This window comes from Pristiophorus japonicus, chromosome 3, assembly GCF_044704955.1.
Source record: "Pristiophorus japonicus isolate sPriJap1 chromosome 3, sPriJap1.hap1, whole genome shotgun sequence".
Lineage (NCBI taxonomy): Eukaryota > Metazoa > Chordata > Chondrichthyes > Pristiophoridae > Pristiophorus > Pristiophorus japonicus.
Genome location: NC_091979.1, coordinates 285,297,754 through 285,318,577, shown reverse-complemented (window position 1 = coordinate 285,318,577; position 20,824 = coordinate 285,297,754). Strand labels below are relative to the sequence as shown.

Genomic DNA, 20,824 nt, shown 5'->3' with positions numbered 1-20,824 from the left:
CTACCTCAGTGCAATCCAGGGATCAAAACTAGAATCGTGCAAGACTAAGACCAGTTCATTTAACATGTGGCTATGTACATTAAAAGTAATGCATGACTTCATAAATTAGCTGCAAAATTAAAAATGCAAATAATTGTTGCTTTAAGCCCAATTTTGTGTTTATTGGGAATATTGGGAAGACCAAAGCCATTGTCTTCGGTCCCCATCACAAACTCTATTCCCTCGTTGCCAACTCCATCCCTCTCCCTGGCATCTGTCTGAGGCTGAACCAGATTGTTTGCAACCTTGATGTCATATTTGACCCGAGATGAGCTTCCGACCACATATTCATGCAATCACTAAGACTGCCTATTTCCACCTCCATAACATTGCCCGACTCCACCCCTGCCTCAGCTCATCTGCTGCCAAGACCCTCATCCAAGCCTTTGTTACTTCTAGGCTTGACTATTCTAACTGGCCTCCCATCTTCCATAAACTCAATGTCATCCAAAAACTCTGCTGCCCATGTCCTAACTCGCACCAAATCCCGTTCACCCATCACCCCTGTGCTCGCTGACCTATATTAGCTCTCGGTTAAGCAACGCCTTGATTTTAAAATTCTCACCCTGGTTTTCAAATCATTCCATGGCCTTGCCCCCTCCCCCTATGTCTGTAATCTCCTACCTCCTCCAGCCCTACAACCCTTAGATATCCGCCCTCCTCCAATTCTGGTCTCTTAAGTAGGCCCGATTTAAAAATCGCTCCACAATTGGCAGCTACCAAGGCCCTAAAGCTCTGGAATACCCTCCCTAAACTTCTTTGCCTCTCTAAGTCTCTTTCCTCCTTTAAGACGCTTGTTAAAACCTACCTCTCACCTGCCCTAATATCTCATGTGGCTCGCTGTCAAATTTTGTTTGACAATGCTCTTGTGAAGTGCCTTGGGATGTTTTACCACGTTAAAGGCGCGAAGTTTTTTTTAATTGTTTTATTGTTTTTAAGAGCACGGAAAAGAGAAAGAGGAAGAAAATGCTGCCAAGTAGCAACAGAGGTTTAAGTTCTTTTTCTATTATTGATTCAGAACGAGTAATAAAGTTTACTGTATCAAAACTAAAAATCACTATTTTGTTTTGTTCCTGGATGCGAATGTAAGAATAAAAGTGTTTATTAATGATTAAAATTGATTCTATGTATGTATAAATGTTAAAAGTGAAGGTTATACAGAAAGGCCAGTTTGTGTTGAAACAAAATGAAAGCCCAGTTTGCCAGCATGGGCTGAGTTTTGAAAGAAACAAAATGGAAGCCCACAGAGCTGTCGCATGGGTTTTGTGTATTGGAAAGCTATTTAAATTAATCATGAGATGGCTGAGCCAGGCCAGAAAGCCACGTTTGAGGAGAGCCAATAGGGAACTGCCCTGGAACCAAGGTCCAATCGTGAGGCTTTCGGAGAGACAATGGCTTTGAGAGGTTTAAAAGAACTCAGCCAAAGACTTTTCTCTCTCTCCTGAACCAGCCAGCCAAAGGGAAGTAACGTACATCACTAAGGTGGGTGGGGAGGGTTGACCCATCCACCTCCACGGAGGTGTGTGGGGGACCTGACCCATCCACCTCCATGGCACGAACCTGGTATTGCAGTACTTCCAGGAACGGTGCAGTGGCTCTAGGCCTTTTGGCTAAGAGCATTGGCGCAGAGTGATCCTTGACAGGTGCAAGGTGACCTCTGGCGTTTGTGATTTGACAAAGAATTGGAACGATTGGCTACGAATTAAAAAAAAAAAAATCACTATTATAACCTCATTGTATCTGTTGTAACTAAGGTGGATGTGCATGTGTGTGTTTTTTTAATAAACTGTTCCAAGTGTTTTAGAAGAATTGTCTCACTTTCAAATTTAATGCCAGTGATTTAGAAATCTTACAATTATTGGAGAATGGGGCAACTAGCGAGACAGCTTTTTGATGATTCTTTTGAACTATTGGAAATCCTGGGAGTTGCGATTCTAAACTGTGTTGCGAAGTATAGCTTGAAAGATTAAACGGATCAGGAGAAATTGTGTCTTAAGGAGCGGCCGTCTCGATAGTTGTAACTGTTTAAGTGGGGTGGGTTGGAACAGGATGAAGGGATCGGAAATGGACAGAAGGCCAACAATAAAAAGAAATGCTGAGCTTGTTTATCAGGAGAATTTGTCCAAAATGTTCCCGATACAAGGCACAGAAGAGCTAAAGGCACAGGCACGGCACATCCACGAGAGTCAACCTGCATCATTTGGGGAGATGGTTGAACTTATCCAGGAAAGAGTAGATAAGGGAGAGCTAAGGCCAAACTGTCTCGTGGCCTTTAGCGCATTTTATTGTGCCCGGAGAGCTAAGGAATTAATGAGAAAGGATACCAAAGTGATAAGATTTGAAAGAATTGCAAGTAAAAGAGATTCAACGAAAAGAAAGAGATTGAAGATATAAAACAAAAGGAAGACGACCTCCAACTTGTGAAGCAGTTAAAAGAGGGAGAAATACAGCATTTAAGACAAGAAATTGGCCAATTAAACCACAGTATTAAGCAATTAGAAAGAGGCAGCTTCATTGCCACAACAAATTTAAATGCCACAGCAACCATTGTTGAAGCAAATGAAAACAAATTAGAGTTAAAAAAATATATAAATTGGAAAACCTGAGGCTCCAGCAAGAGATAGAAGATGCTAGGGAGGCATTAAGGGAAGTAATTAAGAAGCCACATAGGGAGGTAGATCACTCCCAGTGCCAACGAGAAATAGTGAGGCTAAAATGTAAGTTAGGGGAGCAGCAGGCCCTGGTATCCGCAGAAGCACGGGGAGCCATAACAGAGACAGCAGAAGAGGACAATGGGGAAGACAGGTTGGGAAGAGGTAGGATGTCAGTATAATCCCCAGTAGAGTGGTGTAGAATGGGATATCTTGGAGACACAAGAGCCAACCGTAGCCATAGTAACCACTTCTTTACGACGTAAATGCACGGTCGCATCACCAGTAATCATACCGACTCACGGCTCATACCTGGTGCTGACGCCACGGCATGTAGCTACGAGTTGGGGCCCATTAATGATGGGGACAACCCACTGGAAGTTAATAGGAGGTGGGCAAATTTCAGGAGGGGTCACCCAGAGTTGAGAGAGACACTTAACATGAGTCCTCTTCTTGGCCTGTTCCACTTCCCTAAAAGATAATCTGCCGGAAGTAGTCCTCCAGCCTGCTGCAGCGGCCGATACATGCATGACCAAGATCCTAAACCATTTACAGATCCAAAACTTGAACTTAGGGGCTCTGCTTAAATCAGATCAAACAGCGTCCAGAAGAATCCCCTGGAGCCTTCAGTAATCGCCTATACGATATCTATCAACGTACGCAGAACCAGGCACCCACAAATGCTACAATAGGAAAGAATCAGGAACAATTTAAATCGATGTTCCTGACTCAACTCCATCCTTTAGTTAAAACCACCCTGGGAATAGCCATGAGGCCCACCAATCAGTGGACAGATATAGAGACCAGCGCTCAAAGAGCCTGGGAGATGGGGGTAGAAGACCAGTTAAAGGGGAAGTCACCCACTGCAAACAAACCAGTGTCAATGGTGGAGGGATCTCGAAACTACCCCTTTAAGGGACAGTGCTTTAATTGTAAGAAGATAGGCCACTTAGCAAAAGACTGCAGCAGACCCAGGCCAGCACTGAACCATGTTGCAATGCAGAGATACCTCCCAAGGGACAAATCCAAGCCCTCTGGGTCAGATCAACGATTGGACCAATTGATAACCCTCATGCAAACCCAAATTGCCACGGGAAGGATGCAAAATCATTTACTGGTACACGCAATTGCCGATGCACACTCATTAGAGAGACCCATTCCAGGATCGACCCTATTACTGGGTTCTGCCCCCAAAGATTGGTCGGAAGTGGGGTTCCGATGTGATGGTAGCGGGAGACCAGTAGTCCTTGTTGTCTTAAAAGGGGGCAGACAGCAGATTATGCTTATCGATACTGGCTCAGCCGTTATCATCATCCACACCCCATACTCTGAATGCCATGCGGCGGCAGGCAACGGTTATATGACCCTTAAAGGGTTTAACAGTGATACAAGCACCGTGTATACAGGGAAGGCCACTGAACTTCAGTTGGGAGGCCTCACCTCTAAGGTCCCAGCACCTATGCTGATGACCACCCCCGATGGAAGGGGAATTTTAGGGACTGATGTGTTGGATCAGTGTGACGCGGTGATAGATTATAATCAGGACTGTGTTTGGATGGGAATGAGAGGTAAGACAGGGATGATAGAAATTTCAGATGCTCACTCAGTTTTTGCTATTAAAAAGCCATCCGTGTATGAATCTCCAGGGAGCGAAAATGAAACTGTGGCAAAACTAATTCAGAAACGCCTAGCGGTGTTTGCCACAACTGTGGAAAAATGGCAGGCGAGGAATCTATTGAGGGACCCCGCCCACTCATTCACTAAACAGTACCCCATCCCAAGGGAGAGTCACCCTTACATCCGAGACACCATATAAAATCCCTAGTCGAGCAGGGTGTTCTTAGGGCAAGCACTTGCACGACCAATTCACCTGCATGGCCAGTTAAAAAGCCTGATAGCAGCTGGCGACTGACTATTGATGACAGAAAGTTAAATTCTGTAACACCAATTTGCTCACCAGTAGCAAGAGAAACTCCTACCATATTATCTCAAATTCCTGCTGGTTCCAAGTACTTCTTGACCCTCGAAATCGCCAATGGATTCTGGAGTATCCCTGTTAAAAGGGGAAGACCAGTACAAATTGCATTCACATTTGAGGACCAGAGCTACACCGGGACATGCTTGCCTCAGGGGTTCCACAATGCCCCCATGATATTCCACAAAAGAATGACTGCAATTTTAAGACTTTTCCCGCCCTACCAGCTTGCTGCAGTACATAGACGACCTACTGCTGGCAACTGACAGCATGGAGGAGCACCTGTCCCTTTTGCACAAACTTTTGACGTTGTTGGCTCAGGCTGGACTAAAGGTGAATCCCCTTAAGGCTCAATTAGTAAAAGAATGGGTCACCTTTCTAGGAGTGTCCATTTCTCCATAGTGATCATTCCCCGACTCTCAAGGTGGCGATAATACAGTGACTACCATTACCCACTTCAAAAACAGCCCTACGATCATTCTTGGGTTTGGTGGGGTACCAAAAGAACTTTATCCCAGGTTTTGCAGAGTGTGCAAAGCCCCTGTATGATTTAATAAAACTGCAGGGTGATGACATACCCAGTCTGTGGCTAAATTAAAAACTGCAGTGATACAGGCCACATGTCTGATCCCTCCTGATCCCATGCAGCCCTTCCATTTGGAGGTCGGGGCCACAGAGCAAAGCCTCACTGCAGTTCTGTGCCAAATGCGAGCTGATCGACTACAGCAAATTGCATATGCGTCTCAAATTCTGCAGGGGGCAGAAAAGACGTATACTGCATGCGAGTGCCACCTACTGGCCGTCTTCTGGTCGGTACATCACTACTTTTATTACTGGGTTACAGGTTACAGTCCTGCACAGCAGACACACTCCTTTGAAACTACTGATGAAACCTGGCGATTCGCTAGCTTCCTCGCAGCATCTCAGCAAATAGACATTGGAATTTATGGAACAAGACATTGATACCATTTCCAAACCCACCACATTGCTGCCACAATTTCTGATCTATGAGGGGGACCCGCATGAATGTGTTACCCCTGATTAACTTTGAGACCCATCCTGTGCAGAAAGAGCCCATACAGGGTGCCCCAGATGTCTACATCGATGGGTCCTCATATCACATTGAAGGATCCCCTCACACTGGATATGCTGTGGTATTGCCAGAAAGAACCATCCAGCGAAGGTGCAACAGTCTTCACAATATGCAGAAATCGCCGCACTTCTAACTGCTGTAAAGGAGATCTCGGATAGACCCATGAATACTTGGTCCGATAGTGACTATGCTATTAAACACCATGCTCTCCCTGCCTCGAGATCACAAAAATAACTATTGTACTATAGACGTTAAGGCCCTGGTCCATGGGCCCTGGTTACGCCTGCTCTGGTCATACCTTAAACAGCGATCCCAGCCCTGGTTCATTGGAAAGATGACAGCCCATAGAAAAGGGGGTCCCCATAGTGAGGGAAATTCCAGAGCAGACAAGGACGCTGCGATTGATGGGGAGAGAGAACATAAGAACATAAGAATTAGGAACAGGAGTAGGCCATCTAGCCCCTTGAGCCTGCTCCGCCATTCAACAAGATCATGGCTGATCTGGCCGTGGACTCAGCTCCACTTACCCGCCCGCTCCCCGTAACCCTTAATTCCCTTATTGGTTAAAAATCTATCTGTGATTTGAATACATTCAATAAGCTAGCCTCAACTGCTTCCTTGGGCAGAGAATTCCACAGATTCACAACCCTCTGGGAGAAGAAATTCCTTCTCAACTCGGTTTTAAATTGGCTCCCCCCGTATTTTGAGGCTGTGCCCCCTAGTTCTAGTCTCCTCGACCAGTGGAAACAACCTCTCTGCCTCTACCTTGTCTATCCCTTTCATTATTTTAAATGTTTCTATAAGATCACCCCTCATTCTTCTGAACTCCAACGAGTAAAGACCCAGTCTACTCAATCTATCATCATAAGGTAAGCCCCTCATCTCCGGAATCAGCCTAGTGAATAGTCTCTGTACCCCCTCCAAAGCTAGTATATCCTTCCTGAAGTAAGGTGACCAAAACTGCACGCAGTACTCCAGGTGCAGCCTCACCAATACCCTGTACAGTTGCAGCAGGACCTCCCCGCTTTTGTACTCCATCCCTCTCGCAATGAAGGTCAACATTCCATTCGCCTTCCTGATTACCTGCTGCACCTGCAAACTAACTTTTTGGGATTCATGCACAAGGATCCCCAGGTCCCTCTGCACCGCAGCATGTTGTAATTTCTCCTCATTCAAATAATATTCCCTTTTACTGTTTTTTTTCCCCCAAGGTGGATGACCTCACATTTTCCGACATTATATTCCATCTGCCAAACCTTAGCCCATTCGCTTAACCTATCTAAATCTCTTTGCAGCCTCTCTGTGTCCTCCACACAACCCGCTTTCCCACTAATCTTTGTGTCATCTGCAAATTTTGTTACACTACACTCTGTCCCCTCTTCCAGGTCATCTATGTATATTGTAAACAGTTGTGGTCCCAGCACCGATCCCTGTGGCACACACTAACCACCGATTTCCAACCCGAAAAGGACCCATTTATCCCGACTCTCTGCTTTCTGTTGGCTAGCCAATTCTCTATCCATGCTAATACATTTCCTCTGACTCCGTGTACCTTTATCTTCTGCAGTAACCTTTTGTGTGGCACTTTATCGAATGCCTTTTGGAAATCTAAATACACCAGATCCATCGGTACACCTCTATCCACCATGCTCGTTATATCCTCAAAGAATTCCAGTAAAGTAGTTAAACATGATTTCCCCTTCAGGAATCCATGTTGCGTCTGCTTGATTGCACTATTCCTATCTAGATGTCCCGCTATTTCTTCCTTAATGATAGCTTCGAGCATTTTCCCCGCTACAGATGTTAAACTAACTGGCCTATAGTTACCTGCCTTTTGTCTGCCCCCTTTTTTAAACAGAGACGTTACATTAGCTGCTTTCCAATCCGCTGGTACCTCCCCAAAGTCCAGAGAATTTTGATAAGATTATTACGAATATTATTATTACCCTGGGATGCATTTCATCAGGACCAGGGGACTTGTCTACCTCGAGTCCCATTAGCCTGTCCAGCACGACCCCTCTAGTGATAGTGATTATCTCAAGGTCCTCTCTTCCCACATTCCCGTGACCAGCAATTTTTGGCATGGTTTTTGTGTCTTCCACTGTGAAGACCGAAGCAAAATAATTGTTTAAGGTCTCAGCCATTTCCACATTTCCCATTATTAAATCTCCCTTCTCAGGGACCAACATTTACTTTAGTCACTCTTTTCCGTTTTATATATCGGTAAAAGCTTTTACGATCTGTTTTTATGTTTTGCGCAAGTTTACTTTCATAATCTATCTTTCCTTTCTTTCTTGCTTTCTTAGTCATTCTTTGCTGTTTAAAATTTTCCCAATCTTCTAGTTTCCCACTAACCTTGGCCACCTGATACGCTTTGGTTTTTAATTTGATATTCTCCTTTATTTCCTTGGTTATCCATGGCTGGTTATCCCTTCTCTGACCTCCCTTCTTTTTCACTGCAATATATTTTTGTTGAGCACTATGAAAGAAGTCCTTAAAAGTCCTCCACTGTTCCTCAATTGTGCCACCATTTAGTCTGTGTTTCCAGTCTACTTTAGCCAACTCTGCCCTCATCCCACTGTAGTCCCATTTGTTTAAGCATAGTACGCTCGTTTGAGACACTACTTCCTCACCCTCAATCTGTATTACAAATTCAACCATACTGTGATCACTCATTCGGAGAGGATCTTTTACTCGGAGATCATTTATTATTCCTGTCTCATTCCACAGGACCAGATCTAAGATAGCTTGCACCCTTGTAGGTTCTGTAACATACTTTTCTAAGAAACAATCCCATATGCATTCTATGAATTCCTCCTCAAGGCTACCCCGTGCGATTTGATCTGACCAATCGATATGTAGGTTAAAATCCCCCATGATTACTGCCGTTCCTTTTTCACATGCCTCCATTATTCCCTTGATTATTGCCCGCCCCACCGTGAAGTTATTATTTGGGGGCCTATAAACTACGCCCACCAGTGACTTTTTCCCCTTACTATCTCTAATCTCCACCCACAATGATTCAACATTTTGATCATTAGAGCCAATATCGTCTCTCACAACTGCCCTATCATCCTTTATTAACAGAGCTACCCCACCTCCTTTCCCTTCTTGTCTATCTTTCCGAATATAATTTCCGAGGATATAATTGTTGAGCCCTGCAAGGCCTCCGCAACAGATCACCTATTAAAATCCCTGCAGCATCAATACTGGTCATACGCTGTTGTAAGCACCTGGCACAAAGAAGGCAGACCCCTTCCTCAACCAACAGCCTGGGCTCCCAATACCATACTAGCCACTGACTTGGTCTCAGAAGAGCAGTTGCTGATGTTCAAAAGAAAGCCAAATGCCTGTCCAGTGGTGTGTGTTCCACCAAAGGTGGGTCAGGAACTGCTCTCCCTCTTCCACTCCCACCCCACAGCAGGGCACTATTCGGCCCTGGTAAACTTCTATAAGGTAACATTCACAGCTTGGTGGCCTTCCATGAGGGAAACAATCAACCAATACATGGCACGATGCCTACCGAGCCCGCAACACAATCCTCCCGCATACACTAACCAAGCCTTGCTTCAAAGCGCATCCCCACCTCAAGGGCCATGGACTCACCTCCAGATAGACTTCATTGGGCCATTTTTATAGGCGCAAGGCAATTTTCAGCATGCCCTAGTGGTGGTGGATCAATTCACTAAACGGATCGAAGCATTCCCCTGCCGCTCCAACACGGCAATCACAGCAGCCAAAACACTATTGAATCATGTGTTTTGTACGTGGGGAGTACCAGTACAAGTGGGCAGCGATCAAGGTTCACACTTTACCAGTAAAATTTTTACCCACCTGCAGGAAATGTTGGGGATAAAACACAAATTACAAATTGCTCGCCTCCCCCAGTCGTCCGGAGGGGTCGAAAGGGGGAACAGGACCCTCAAATTAATGTTAAAACAATTGTGTGCGGACCACCCCACTCAATGGGCTAACATGTTGCCAATGTGCTCAATGGCAATGAGGTCCACACCTCATGGAACAACATGGGGTCTCCCCAGATCAGGCCATGACGGGGAGGCTCATGAGAACATCAGGCCAGCTAACACTAACAGGGATGAGTCCCCTGACAATGAAAACATGTAGTTCCAAGTGGCTGGAACAAGTGGTAGATCACACCGATCAGATCAATCGATTTGTGGACACCAAATTGGGGAAGTCAAAAAGACAAATTAAAAAGTACTTTGACAAGAAAGTACGTCCCTTTGAATATGAGGTGGGAGACTCAGTAATGATTCCAAATTATGGGAAAATGAAGCTGCCTTTGAGCCCAGGTGGTGGGGACCGCATAAGATTACGGACCGATTGAACCCCACGGTTTATCTGATTCAGCTCCGGGGGAAAAGGGCATTAAGTACGAGAAGTGGTTTCACATTAATCAGTTAAAAACTGCCAAAAAGAGTAACTGCTGTACTGATCTGGTTTCCCACAGACCATTGTCCTCACGATTGTCAGGACGATACCGGCCATGGCCGAAGCCGAGGGAAGATGGAGAAGCGGGAGCTGCAGCATGACTCATGAACATCCATGTGCTTTGAGAAGAGACGGTGCACTGAAGATACAGGAAGGGGAGAGTCTCTGCTAGAGATGTGATTGAACTATAATAAATCCCCTACATGGCCTACACCTTATGAGGTGGGGACCAAGTCAGGCCATTCACTTTTCTTTCTCTCCCTCTCAATGTTTATGATATGTGATCCCTGAGGAGATAAACCATATGAGGGGTCAATAAGGATATTTCCCCCTCAAGGTGGGGAGTTTGTAAGAATAAAATGTTTATGATTAAAATTGATTCTATGTATAAATGTTAAAAGTGAAGGTTATACGGAAAGGCCTGTTTGTGTTGAAACAAAATGAAAGCCCACAGTTTGCCAGCATGGGCTGAGTTTTGAAAGAAACAAAATGGAAGTCCACAGAGCTGCTGAATGGGTTTTGTGTATTGGAAAGCTATTTAAATTAACCATGAGATGGCTGAGTCAGGCCAGATAGCCACATGTGTGAGGAGAGCCAATAAGTACCTGTCCTGGAACCAAGGTCTAATCGTGAGGCTTTTGGAGAGACAATGGCTTTGAGAGGTTTAAAAGAACTCAGCCAAAGACTTTTCTCTCTCTCCTGAACCAGCCAGCCAAAGGGAAGTAACGTATATCACTCTATTATAACCTCATTGTATCTGTTGTAACTAAGGTGGATGTGCATGTGTGTGTTTTTTTAATAAACTGTTCCAAGTGTTTTAGAAGAATTGTCTCAGTGTCAAATTTAATGCCAGAGATTTAGAAATCTTACAGAATGATGTGGGAAATCTACATTTATTGACCATTTGCCTTTGTTGCCCATAAAGGATAGTCGTGGGCCTTCTCCTTGAACCACTACATTCCTTGCAGTAATGGTTTTAGGTAGAGAATTCCAGGATTCTGACTCAGTGACTCTGAACAAAAGATGACGCAAGTCCAAGCTAGGCTAGTGTGTGATTTGGAGGGGTAATACTCCAAAGACAAGGCAGCTGAATTCGTGGTCCTTACGGGCGTATACGGCACCCGTAGGGGCCCCACAAGTTCCGGGTTTAGGCATGCACGGTGCATGCGCCTAAACCTGGAACTTGAAATCTGTCAAGAATCCTCTTGACAGATCGTACAAATCTCATAGAAATGGGCACATGCTGGTGGAGAGTTGGTTTTTAAATCAGTGTTAGATTTTAAAAAAGGACAGAAAAAATATTTTTTCTGCAATAATTTAAACATTTTAAAACCTGTGAAATAAGGCAAGTTTATTTTTAGACCCTTTAAAATATGTAAATTTATCTTTCAAAATTATTTGGTTTGAAATAATTAATTAAATTCCATTTTGATTAATTTTAAATGATTTACAAAAAAAATACATAATTTAAGTGTGTGTATTTTTGGGGGGTATTCCCATTCATACTTATGGCGATGCCATAGAAACGGAACTCACCACATGTATGAATGGGAATATCTCTAGTTTGATTGGTTGGACCGGCCCACGTGATCCTAGGGCCGCTTGCGAAATGCCTACGTCCCTGGGATACGTAGGCCCCTATGCAGTGCAACACAGAGGCCCAGAATCGCAAGTCTCTGAACCTCCCAGGCGACCAGTTAAAGTGCGTAGATTTTTTTACCACAATTTCTACACCAAGACTGTGTGGAAGGCAACATCAAAATAGTAAAATAAATCAGTTAAAAAAATTACTTTAGAGTAAATTTGATGACAAGGGAGACATCAAAAATAAAAAAGGGAAGGTGGCTCAACCTTGGCTATCAAGGGAAATCAGGGATAGTATTAAACGCCAAGGAAGTGGCATACAAATTGGCCAGAAATAGCAGCGAACCCGGGGACTGGGAGAAATTGAGAATTCAGCACAGGAGGTGAAAGGGTTTGATTAGGGCAGGGAAAATAGAGTACGAGAGGAAGCTTGCAGGGAACATTAAAATGGACTGCAAAAGCTTCTATAGATATGTAAAGAGAAAAAGGTTCGTAAAGACAAACGTAGGTCCCCTGCAGTCAGAATCAGGGGAAGTCATAACGGGGAACAAAGAAATGGCAGACCAATTGAACAAGTACTTTGGTTCAATATTCACTAAGGACGACACAAACAGCCTTCTGGATATAAAAGGGGTCAGAGGATCTAGTAAGAAGGAGGAATGGAGGGAAATCCTTATTAGTCAGGAAATTGTGTTGGGGAAATTGATGGGATTGAAGGCCGATAAATCCCCAGGGCCTGATGGACTGCATCCCAGAGTTCTTAAGGAGGTGGCCTTGGAAATAGCAGATGCATTGATAGTCATTTTCCAACATTCCATAGACTCTGGATCAGTTCCTATCGAGTGGAGGGTAGCCAATGTAACCCCATTTTTAAAAAAGGGAGAGAGAAAACAGGGAATTATAGCCTGACATCGGTAGTGGGTAGAATGATGGAATCAATTATGAAGGATGTCATAGCAGCACATTTGGAAAGAGGTGACATGATAGGTCCAAGTCAGCATGGATTTGTGAATGGGAAATCATGCTTGACAAATCTGCTGGAATCTTTTGAGGATGTTTCCAGTAGAGTGGACAAGGGAGAACCAGTTGATGTGGTGTATTTGGACTTTCAGAAGGCCTTCGACAAGGTCCCACACAAGAGATTAATGTGCAAAGTTAAAGCACATGGGATTGGGGATAGTGTGCTGATGTGGATTGAGAACTGGTTGGCAGACAGGAAGCAAAGAGTAGGAGTAAACGGGTACTTTTCAGAATGGCAGGCAGTGACTAGTGGGGTACCGCAAGGTTCTGTGCTGGGGCCCCAACTGTTTACATTGTACATTAATGATTTAGACGAGGGGATTAAATGTAGTATCTCCAAATTTGCGGATGACACGAAGTTGGGTGGCAGTGTGAGCTGCGAGGAGGATGCTATGAGGCTGCAGAGTGACTTGGATAGGTTAGGTGAGTGGGCAAATGCATGGCAGATGCAGTATAAGGTGGATAAATGTGAGGTTACCCACTTTGGTGATAAAAAGAGAGACAGACTATTATCTGAATGGTGACAGATTAGGAAAAGGGGAGGTGCAACGAGACCTGGGTGTCATGGTACATCAGTCATTGAAAGTTGGCATGCAGGTACAGCAGGCGGTTAAGAAAGCAAATGGCATGTTGGGCTTCATAGCGAGGGGATTTGAGTACAGGGGCAGGGAGGTGTTGCTACAGTTGTACAGGGCATTGGTGAGGCCACACCTGGAGTATTGTGTACAGTTTTGGTCTCCTAACTTGAGGAAGAACATTCTTGCTATTGAGATATATCAAGAAAGACTGGATCAACTGGGCTTGTATTCACTGGAGTTCAGAAGAATGAGAGGGGATCTCATAGAAACGTTTAAAATTCTGATGGGTTTAGACAGGTTCGATGCAGGAACAATGTTCCCAATGTTGGGGAAGTCCAGAACCAGGGGTCACAGTCTAATGATAAGGGGTAAGCCATTTAGGACCGAGATGAGGAGAAACTTCTTCACCCAGAGATGGTGAACCTGTGGAATTCTCTACCACAGGAAGTTGTTGAGGCCAATTCACTAAATATATTCAAAAAGGAGTTCGATGTAGTCCTTATTACTAGGGGGATCAAGGGGTATGGCGAGAAAGCAGGAATGGGGTACTGAAGTTGCATGTTCAGCCATGAACTCATTGAATGGTGGTGCAGGCTCGAAGGGCCGAATGGCCTACTCCTGCACCTATTTTCTATGTTTCCATGTTTCCCTAATTAGGGTGGAGTGAAAGAAACACAGTAATAATTTGAGTTCGAGAGCTCGATCGAGCATGCAGAAAGAGAATGAGAGAGCACGAGTGAGTGAGTGAGTAAACTTCAAGCTAATGCTATTTGTTCTTGTGCACATCATGGTAATTGCCTTAAGAGCAACATAGATTGGGTCAGGTGGAGTGAGATTTTTGTTTTGCCTCATTTAAATAAAAAAAAATGTTAAATACTAGTTGATTGCCTGTAGGACTGCATATGAATTCTCTCGACCATACATTTTCTTCATCTTTCTCTGAGTTGTATCTCTCTCACTCTCCTCTCAATGGTTTGCTTTTTTATGAATCTCCGACTTTAGTTCTCTTTCTTCTGTATGTTTGACACGGTTTGCCTCTTGGACAGTCCGTCTCCTTTTCCTGTATTTTTCACGCTCTCTCCACCACCCCCCCCCCCCCCCCCACCTCCCACCCCATCCCAGTCTCCTTCCACGGAGCTTATACGGGAAAGAGCCGACACAATTTTGACTAAATCTCAACTTCAAAAGGCAACATTAATAATAAAACAAGAACTAAGAATTTAGGAAGGAGAGGGAACACTAATTAAAGGAAATTTAGACTTGAGAAAAAAATGTTGAGGTGCATCATTATTTACTAATGCGCATAAATACCATCGAATCATGTTTCCAACATGTAAAATGGCAAATGCACAGGAAAAAGCACAGAATACAGATTACAAAAACAATGTTAGATTTTCTTCGTCTCAAAAACTTGAAATATCAGTCTAGATAACGCAATATTTGATAAATACAGCTAACACTGAATCAGACATCACAATATGCTGCAACAGGAATATTGTAAAAAAGGATACTAAAACTTCTATCTGTGATTTCTAAATGCCATAGGTTAATTCTAAGATCATCTGCTGAAAGGTAGGTTTCATAGTCACTATTTACTGAAATGGAGTTAATGTGATATGTATGTGCATTTGAAAATATTCTTCGGGGGCTTGCTTCTACCATCAAGTCCATAGGTTTCAATACTGGCACCTATTAAGTAAAAGAAAAAAAATCATCTTCAAACAGACAATTAAATATTTCTACTCGGTCACGTCGACGAAGTCAAAATCCGCAAAGCACCCAAACATTTACCAGTTTCTTGCTTAGCACTACATTGCATTCTTCAGGTTGTGTTTTCTACGATATAATAGGAAAAAGCCTTTGGTAGTTAAAATCAAAAATTTGAGAAGGATATAATGCTTTTTGCCTCATTTAGGTTTTAGTCCAAGACAATTATTTTCAGCTTACTTTCTATGATTTTGTACTTCATGTCTAATCCATATTATCTAAATTCAAAAGTATGGATCAGCAGATTTTTGTGTTGCAACCAAATAAAGCAAATCTCCTTTGAGATAACTGGGCTTATAAGTGGAGTCAGTAAGATACAAAATAAAATTTGTGACACAGAAATACTTGGGATAAATCCACAATGCATGTCCCAATTGGTAATCCATTGTGGCGTTCCAGCTTGCCTTGGATATATGTAAACTTATTTTCTTGAACTGATATCACACAAGTCGGCTGTATACTTTGAAAACAGCCAGTCAATTTGTTCACATTAACTGCCTAGATTTACTTACAATTAAAAAAAAATCCCCGCAATTTTATCACCCTGCAAATTAAAATGTAATGTGATTTTTTGGGAAGGGGGAGGGAGGACTGCAATGATTGTACAACATTCCCAGAATTATCATCTAGTGTAGGCCTTCGCTACCAACTAAATTATGAATCTATTTTAAATTGATCTGACTGTGTGGTGGCTGCTGTGCAACAATGGTAAAAATGCTGCATTTCAATAAAACTCAGATCTTATTAGCGAACACCTCCACTTACTGGTACATGAAGCAATAACACCCTCTTTTGGACAGCCCTTGAATCGATTTGAATGTAGTATTCAACCAATTAGAACACTATTTTCAAATACTGATCATGGACAGAAATGTAGATAATTTGTCTGAGCAAGTTTATGGAATATGGGGATGATATATGCATTTGATCAGATCATTTAGATCCTGTTGTAAAGAAAGCAACCTTGATATGACTGTCTTTTAACAAACTTTTTTTTAATATAAATTTTTAATAATTCAGACTGAATCAATTCAATTTTGATGAGTGCAAATCTAATCTATTATGCATGTGTGTGAGAAAGGGGTCCAAGAAGCAATTATACTTTGGTTCTCTCTCTGGACCACTGAATAGTCAATATACAAGTACACTTCAAGAATATTATCACAAATGTCAATACCCAAACAAATAAGAGATGACCACATCTCAAACCAACCATATCAGTGTCTCATACCCGTAGTGTGGTTATTCTGACAGGATCCCTAAATCTTCCATCCTCTTCCTTCAAATTATAGCCTTCTGCTCGTTTGTCCCTTTCACTGATCTTCCACAATTTAATAGTTTTATCTGTAAATCACAAGATAAAACACAATGTATTTTTTTTAATTATTTATCCCAAGAGTACCTATATTTGAGTGGTTTGAGAATTTCTTGGCGACATGGTTCAATGAGAGATTCTCAAGATTAATGAGAATATTAAACAAGACCGTTATAACCTCAAGCAATAACATTTACATCGGATTACATAGGATATATAGCAAAGAAACAGGCCATGCTGGCATTTATGCCTCATTCGACCCTCCTCCCATCTTTCCTCATCTAACCCTCTATTCACTTCTTCCTCATATGTTTATCTAACCGCCCTTTAAATGCATCTTTACTATTTGTTTCAACCAGTCCCTGTGGTAGCGAGTTCCACATTCCCACCACTCTCTGGGTAAAGAAGTTTCTTCTGAATTCCCTATTTGATTTCTTGGTGACTGTCTTATAGTGATGGTCTCTAGTTTTGCTCTTCCCCACAAGTGGAAACATTCTGGGCCCAAGTTTCCACATGATTTGCGCCTGATTTTTAGGAGCAACTGGTGGAGAACAGACTATCTTAGAAATTGCAATTCTCCACATTTTTTTTTCTGCAGTTCTAGTCAGTTAGAACAGTTTCACTTTGGAACAGAATTTTTTCTTCAAAAGGGGGCGTGTCCGGCCACTGACGCCTGATTTCAAAGTTTCCACAGTGAAAACGTACTCCAAACTAACTTAGAATGGAGCAAGTGAAGACTTTTGTAGAACTGAAAAAACCTTGTCTACACATTAAAAAATCAGGCGCAGGTTACAAATTCGGCGTCCAGAACGAGGTGGGGGGGGGGGGGAGGGAAGTCATTAAATTCTATAATAAATCCTTATTTATACTTATACAAATATTATACAAATAAATCCAACCTGAATAAAAATTTATAAGCAAAGAAAAGATTAAATAAACCATCTTCCTACCTGCGTGAAAGTGCTTCAGGCAGGAGAATGCTGCAGGAAGCCTCACAAGTTGAGGCAGCCGTTCGTTCCCGACGGCGGGGGGGGGGGAAGGGGAAAGAGGAAGCCGTTCCCGATGGCGGGTGGGGGGAAGGGAGGGAGTGCGGGCCCGACCGACCGCAGCAGCAGGGGGGGGGGGGGGGGGGAAGAAGCCTCAGTGCTGATCATGAAAGGGCAATGTGCTTTTATTAAAAAATGTTCAAAAATTAAACAGCTACAAATTGGCATACAAATTGGCCAGAAATAGCAGCGAACCTGGGGACTGGGAGAAATTTAGAACTCAGCAGAGGAGGCCAAAGGGTTTGATTAGGGCAGGGAAAATGGAGTACGAGAAGATGCTTGCAGGGAACATTAAGGCGGATTGCAAAAGTTTCTATAGGTATGTAAAGAGAAAAAGGTTAGTAAAGACAAACGTAGGTCCCCTGCAGTCAGAATCAGGGGAAGTCATAACGGGGAACAAAGAAATGGCAGACCAATTGAACAAGTACTTTGTTTCAGTTTTCACTACGGAGGACACAAACAACCTTCCGGATATAAAAGGGGTCAGAGGGTCTAGTAGGGAGGAGGAACTGAGGGAAATCTTTATTAGTCAGGAAATTGTGTTGGGGAAATTGATGGGATTGAAGGCCGATAAATCCCCAGGGCCTGATGGACTGCATCCCAGAGTACTTAAGGAGGTGGCCTTGGAAATAGAAGAAACATTGACAGTCATTTTCCAACATTCCATTGACTCTGGATCAGTTCCTATGGAGTGGAGGGTAGCCAATGTAACCCCACTTTTTAAAAAAGGAGGGAGAGAAAACAGGGAATTCTAGACCGGTCAGCCTGACATCGGTAGTGGGTAAAATGATGGAATCAATTATTAAGGATGTCATAGCAGCGCATTTGGAAAATGGTGACATGATAGTTGTCCAAGTCAGCATGGATTTGTGAAAGGGAAATCATGCTTGACAAATCTTCTGGAATTTTTTGAGGATGTTTCCAGTAAAGTGGACAAAGGAGAACCAGTTGATGTGGTATATTTGGACTTTCAGAAGGCTTTCGACAAGGTCCCACACAAGAGATTAATGTGCAAAGTTAAAGCACATGGGATTGGGGATAGTGTGCTGACGTGGATTGAGAACTGATTGTCAGACAGGAAGCAAAGAGTAGGAGTAAATGGGTACTTTTCAGAATGGCAGGCAGTGACTAGTGGGGTACTGCAAGGTTCTGTGCTGGGGCCCCAGCTGTTTACATTGTACATTAATGATTTAGACGAGAGGATTAAATGTAGTATCTCCAAATTTGCGGATGACACTAAGTTGGGTGGCAGTGTGAGCTGCAAGGAGGATGCTATGAGGCTGCAGAGTGACTGGGATAGGTTAGGTGAGTGGGCAAATGCATGGCAGATGAAGTATAATGTGAATAAATGTGAGGTTATCCACTTTGGTGGTAAAAACAGAGAGACAGACTATTATCTGAATGGTGACAGATTAGGAAAAGGGAAGGTGCAACGAGACCTGGGTGTCATGGTACATCAGTCATTGAAGGTTGGCATGCAGGTACAGCAGGCGGTTAAGAAAGCAAATGGCATGTTGGCCTTCATAGCGAGGGGATTTGAGTACAGGGGCAGGGAGGTGTTGCTGCAGTTGTACAGGGCCTTGGTGAGGTCACACCTGGAGTATTGTGTACAGTTTTGGTCTCCTAACTTGAGGAAGGACATTCTTGCTATTGAGGGAGTGCAGCGAAGATTCACCAGACTGATTCCCGGGATGGTGGGACTGACCTATCAAGAAAGACTGGATCAACTGGGCTTGTATTCACTGGAGTTCAGAAGAATGAGAGGGGACCTCATAGAAACGTTTAAAATTCTGACGGGTTTAGACAGGTTAGATGTAGGAAGAATGTTCCCGATGTTGGGGAAGTCCAGAACCAGGGGTCACAGTCTAAGGATAAGGGGTAAGCCATTTAGGACCGAGATGAGGAGAAACCTCTTCACCCAGAGAGTGGTGAACCTGTGGAATTCTCTACCACAGAAAGTAGTTGAGGCCAATTCACTAAATATATTCAAAAGGGAGTTAGATGAAGTCCTTACTACTCGGGGGATCAAGGGGTATGGCGAGAAAGCAGAAAGGGGGTACTGAAGTTTCATGTTCAGCCATGAACTCATTAAATGGCGGTGCAGGCTAGAAGGGCTGAATGGCCTGCTCCTACACCTATTTTCTATGTTTCTACAAAGAACTACAAAAATGGCCGAGTGCCAATGTTTCCTTCACATTGCACGTGCGCGAACGCTCCAACGCGCACGCGCAGGGTTGCCGGCAAGAAAAAAAATTTAAATGGTACCCGCCCCCTCCCACTTACAAAATCGCGCAAGTGGTAGGCTCCGCCCCCCTGGGCGCCGCGCCAAGCAGACATGGAGCTGCAGGGCGCTCCAGAATCACGTGTTTTTTTTCCGGTGCCATTTTCGGCACGAAAAACGGGCGCCCAGCTCGGAGGGGCGCCCGTTTTTTATTGTGTGGAAACTTGAGCCCTCTGTAACTACTCTATCAAAACCTTTCATAATTTTAAAGACCTCTATTAGGTCACCCCTCAGAGAAAAGAAACCCAAGCCCATTCATCCTTTCCAGACAGGTATACCCTTACATTTCTGGTACCATCCTTAGTAAATTTCTCTGCATCCTCTCCAGTTACTCTATATTCTTTTTATAGTATAGTGATGATAATTATATGCAGTACTCCAAGTGTGTTCTAACCAGGTTTAGCATAACTTTACTATTTTTCAATTCTATCCTAGTGCTTGGTTTGCTTTGTTTATGGCCTTGTTAACCTGTTTCGTTACTTTCAGGTGATTTATGTATTGGTAAATTTGCTCCTCTACCCCACCCAGACTCACACCCTCCAAGTAATATTTGACTTCCCTATTCTTTCTTTCTACCAAAATATAATACTTCATATTTATCGGTGTTGAAATACATTTACAAATGTTATGCCCATTCTGCAAGTTTATTAATATTTTCCTGCAATTTGTTGTCGTCCTCCTCAGTATTGACTACCCCCCCAATTTGGTGCCATCGCAAATTTAGAAATTGCTTTTTTGATTCCAAAATTTAAATTGTTAATATAAATTGGTCCCAGCACTGATCCTTGTGGAACATCACTTACCACCTTCTGCCACTCTGAATAGGTACCCTTTACCCCAATTCTCTGCTTTCTGTCTTGAAGCCAGCTAGCTATTCATTCTGCTACTTGTCCCTTGACTCCGCATTCTCTGACCTTATTCATTAGTCTATTATGTGATATGTTATCGAAGGCCTTTTCAAAATCTAGATAAATTAAAACTACTGCATTACCCTCGGTCACAGGATGACTGGCATCGGAAATG

General features: G+C 43.3%; 1 protein-coding gene across 7 annotated transcripts in view; it reads right to left on the bottom strand.

Annotated features, from left to right (window-relative positions):
- Window positions 1–20,824, bottom strand: part of ppp2r2d (protein phosphatase 2, regulatory subunit B, delta) — a 111,668-nt gene that overhangs the window by 21,201 nt on the left and 69,643 nt on the right. For 6 of the 7 annotated variants that reach the window (XM_070876774.1, XM_070876777.1, XM_070876776.1 and 3 more), the window contains 2 exons: window positions 16,391–16,503; window positions 14,904–15,081 (listed from right to left, as the gene is read on the bottom strand). In XM_070876774.1, the coding sequence (XP_070732875.1) occupies window positions 14,904–15,081; window positions 16,391–16,503 (291 nt within the window). Of the gene's footprint in view, window positions 1–14,903; window positions 15,082–16,372; window positions 16,504–20,824 lie in introns of those variants that run through there. The other variant, XM_070876780.1, reaches the window with a different exon arrangement.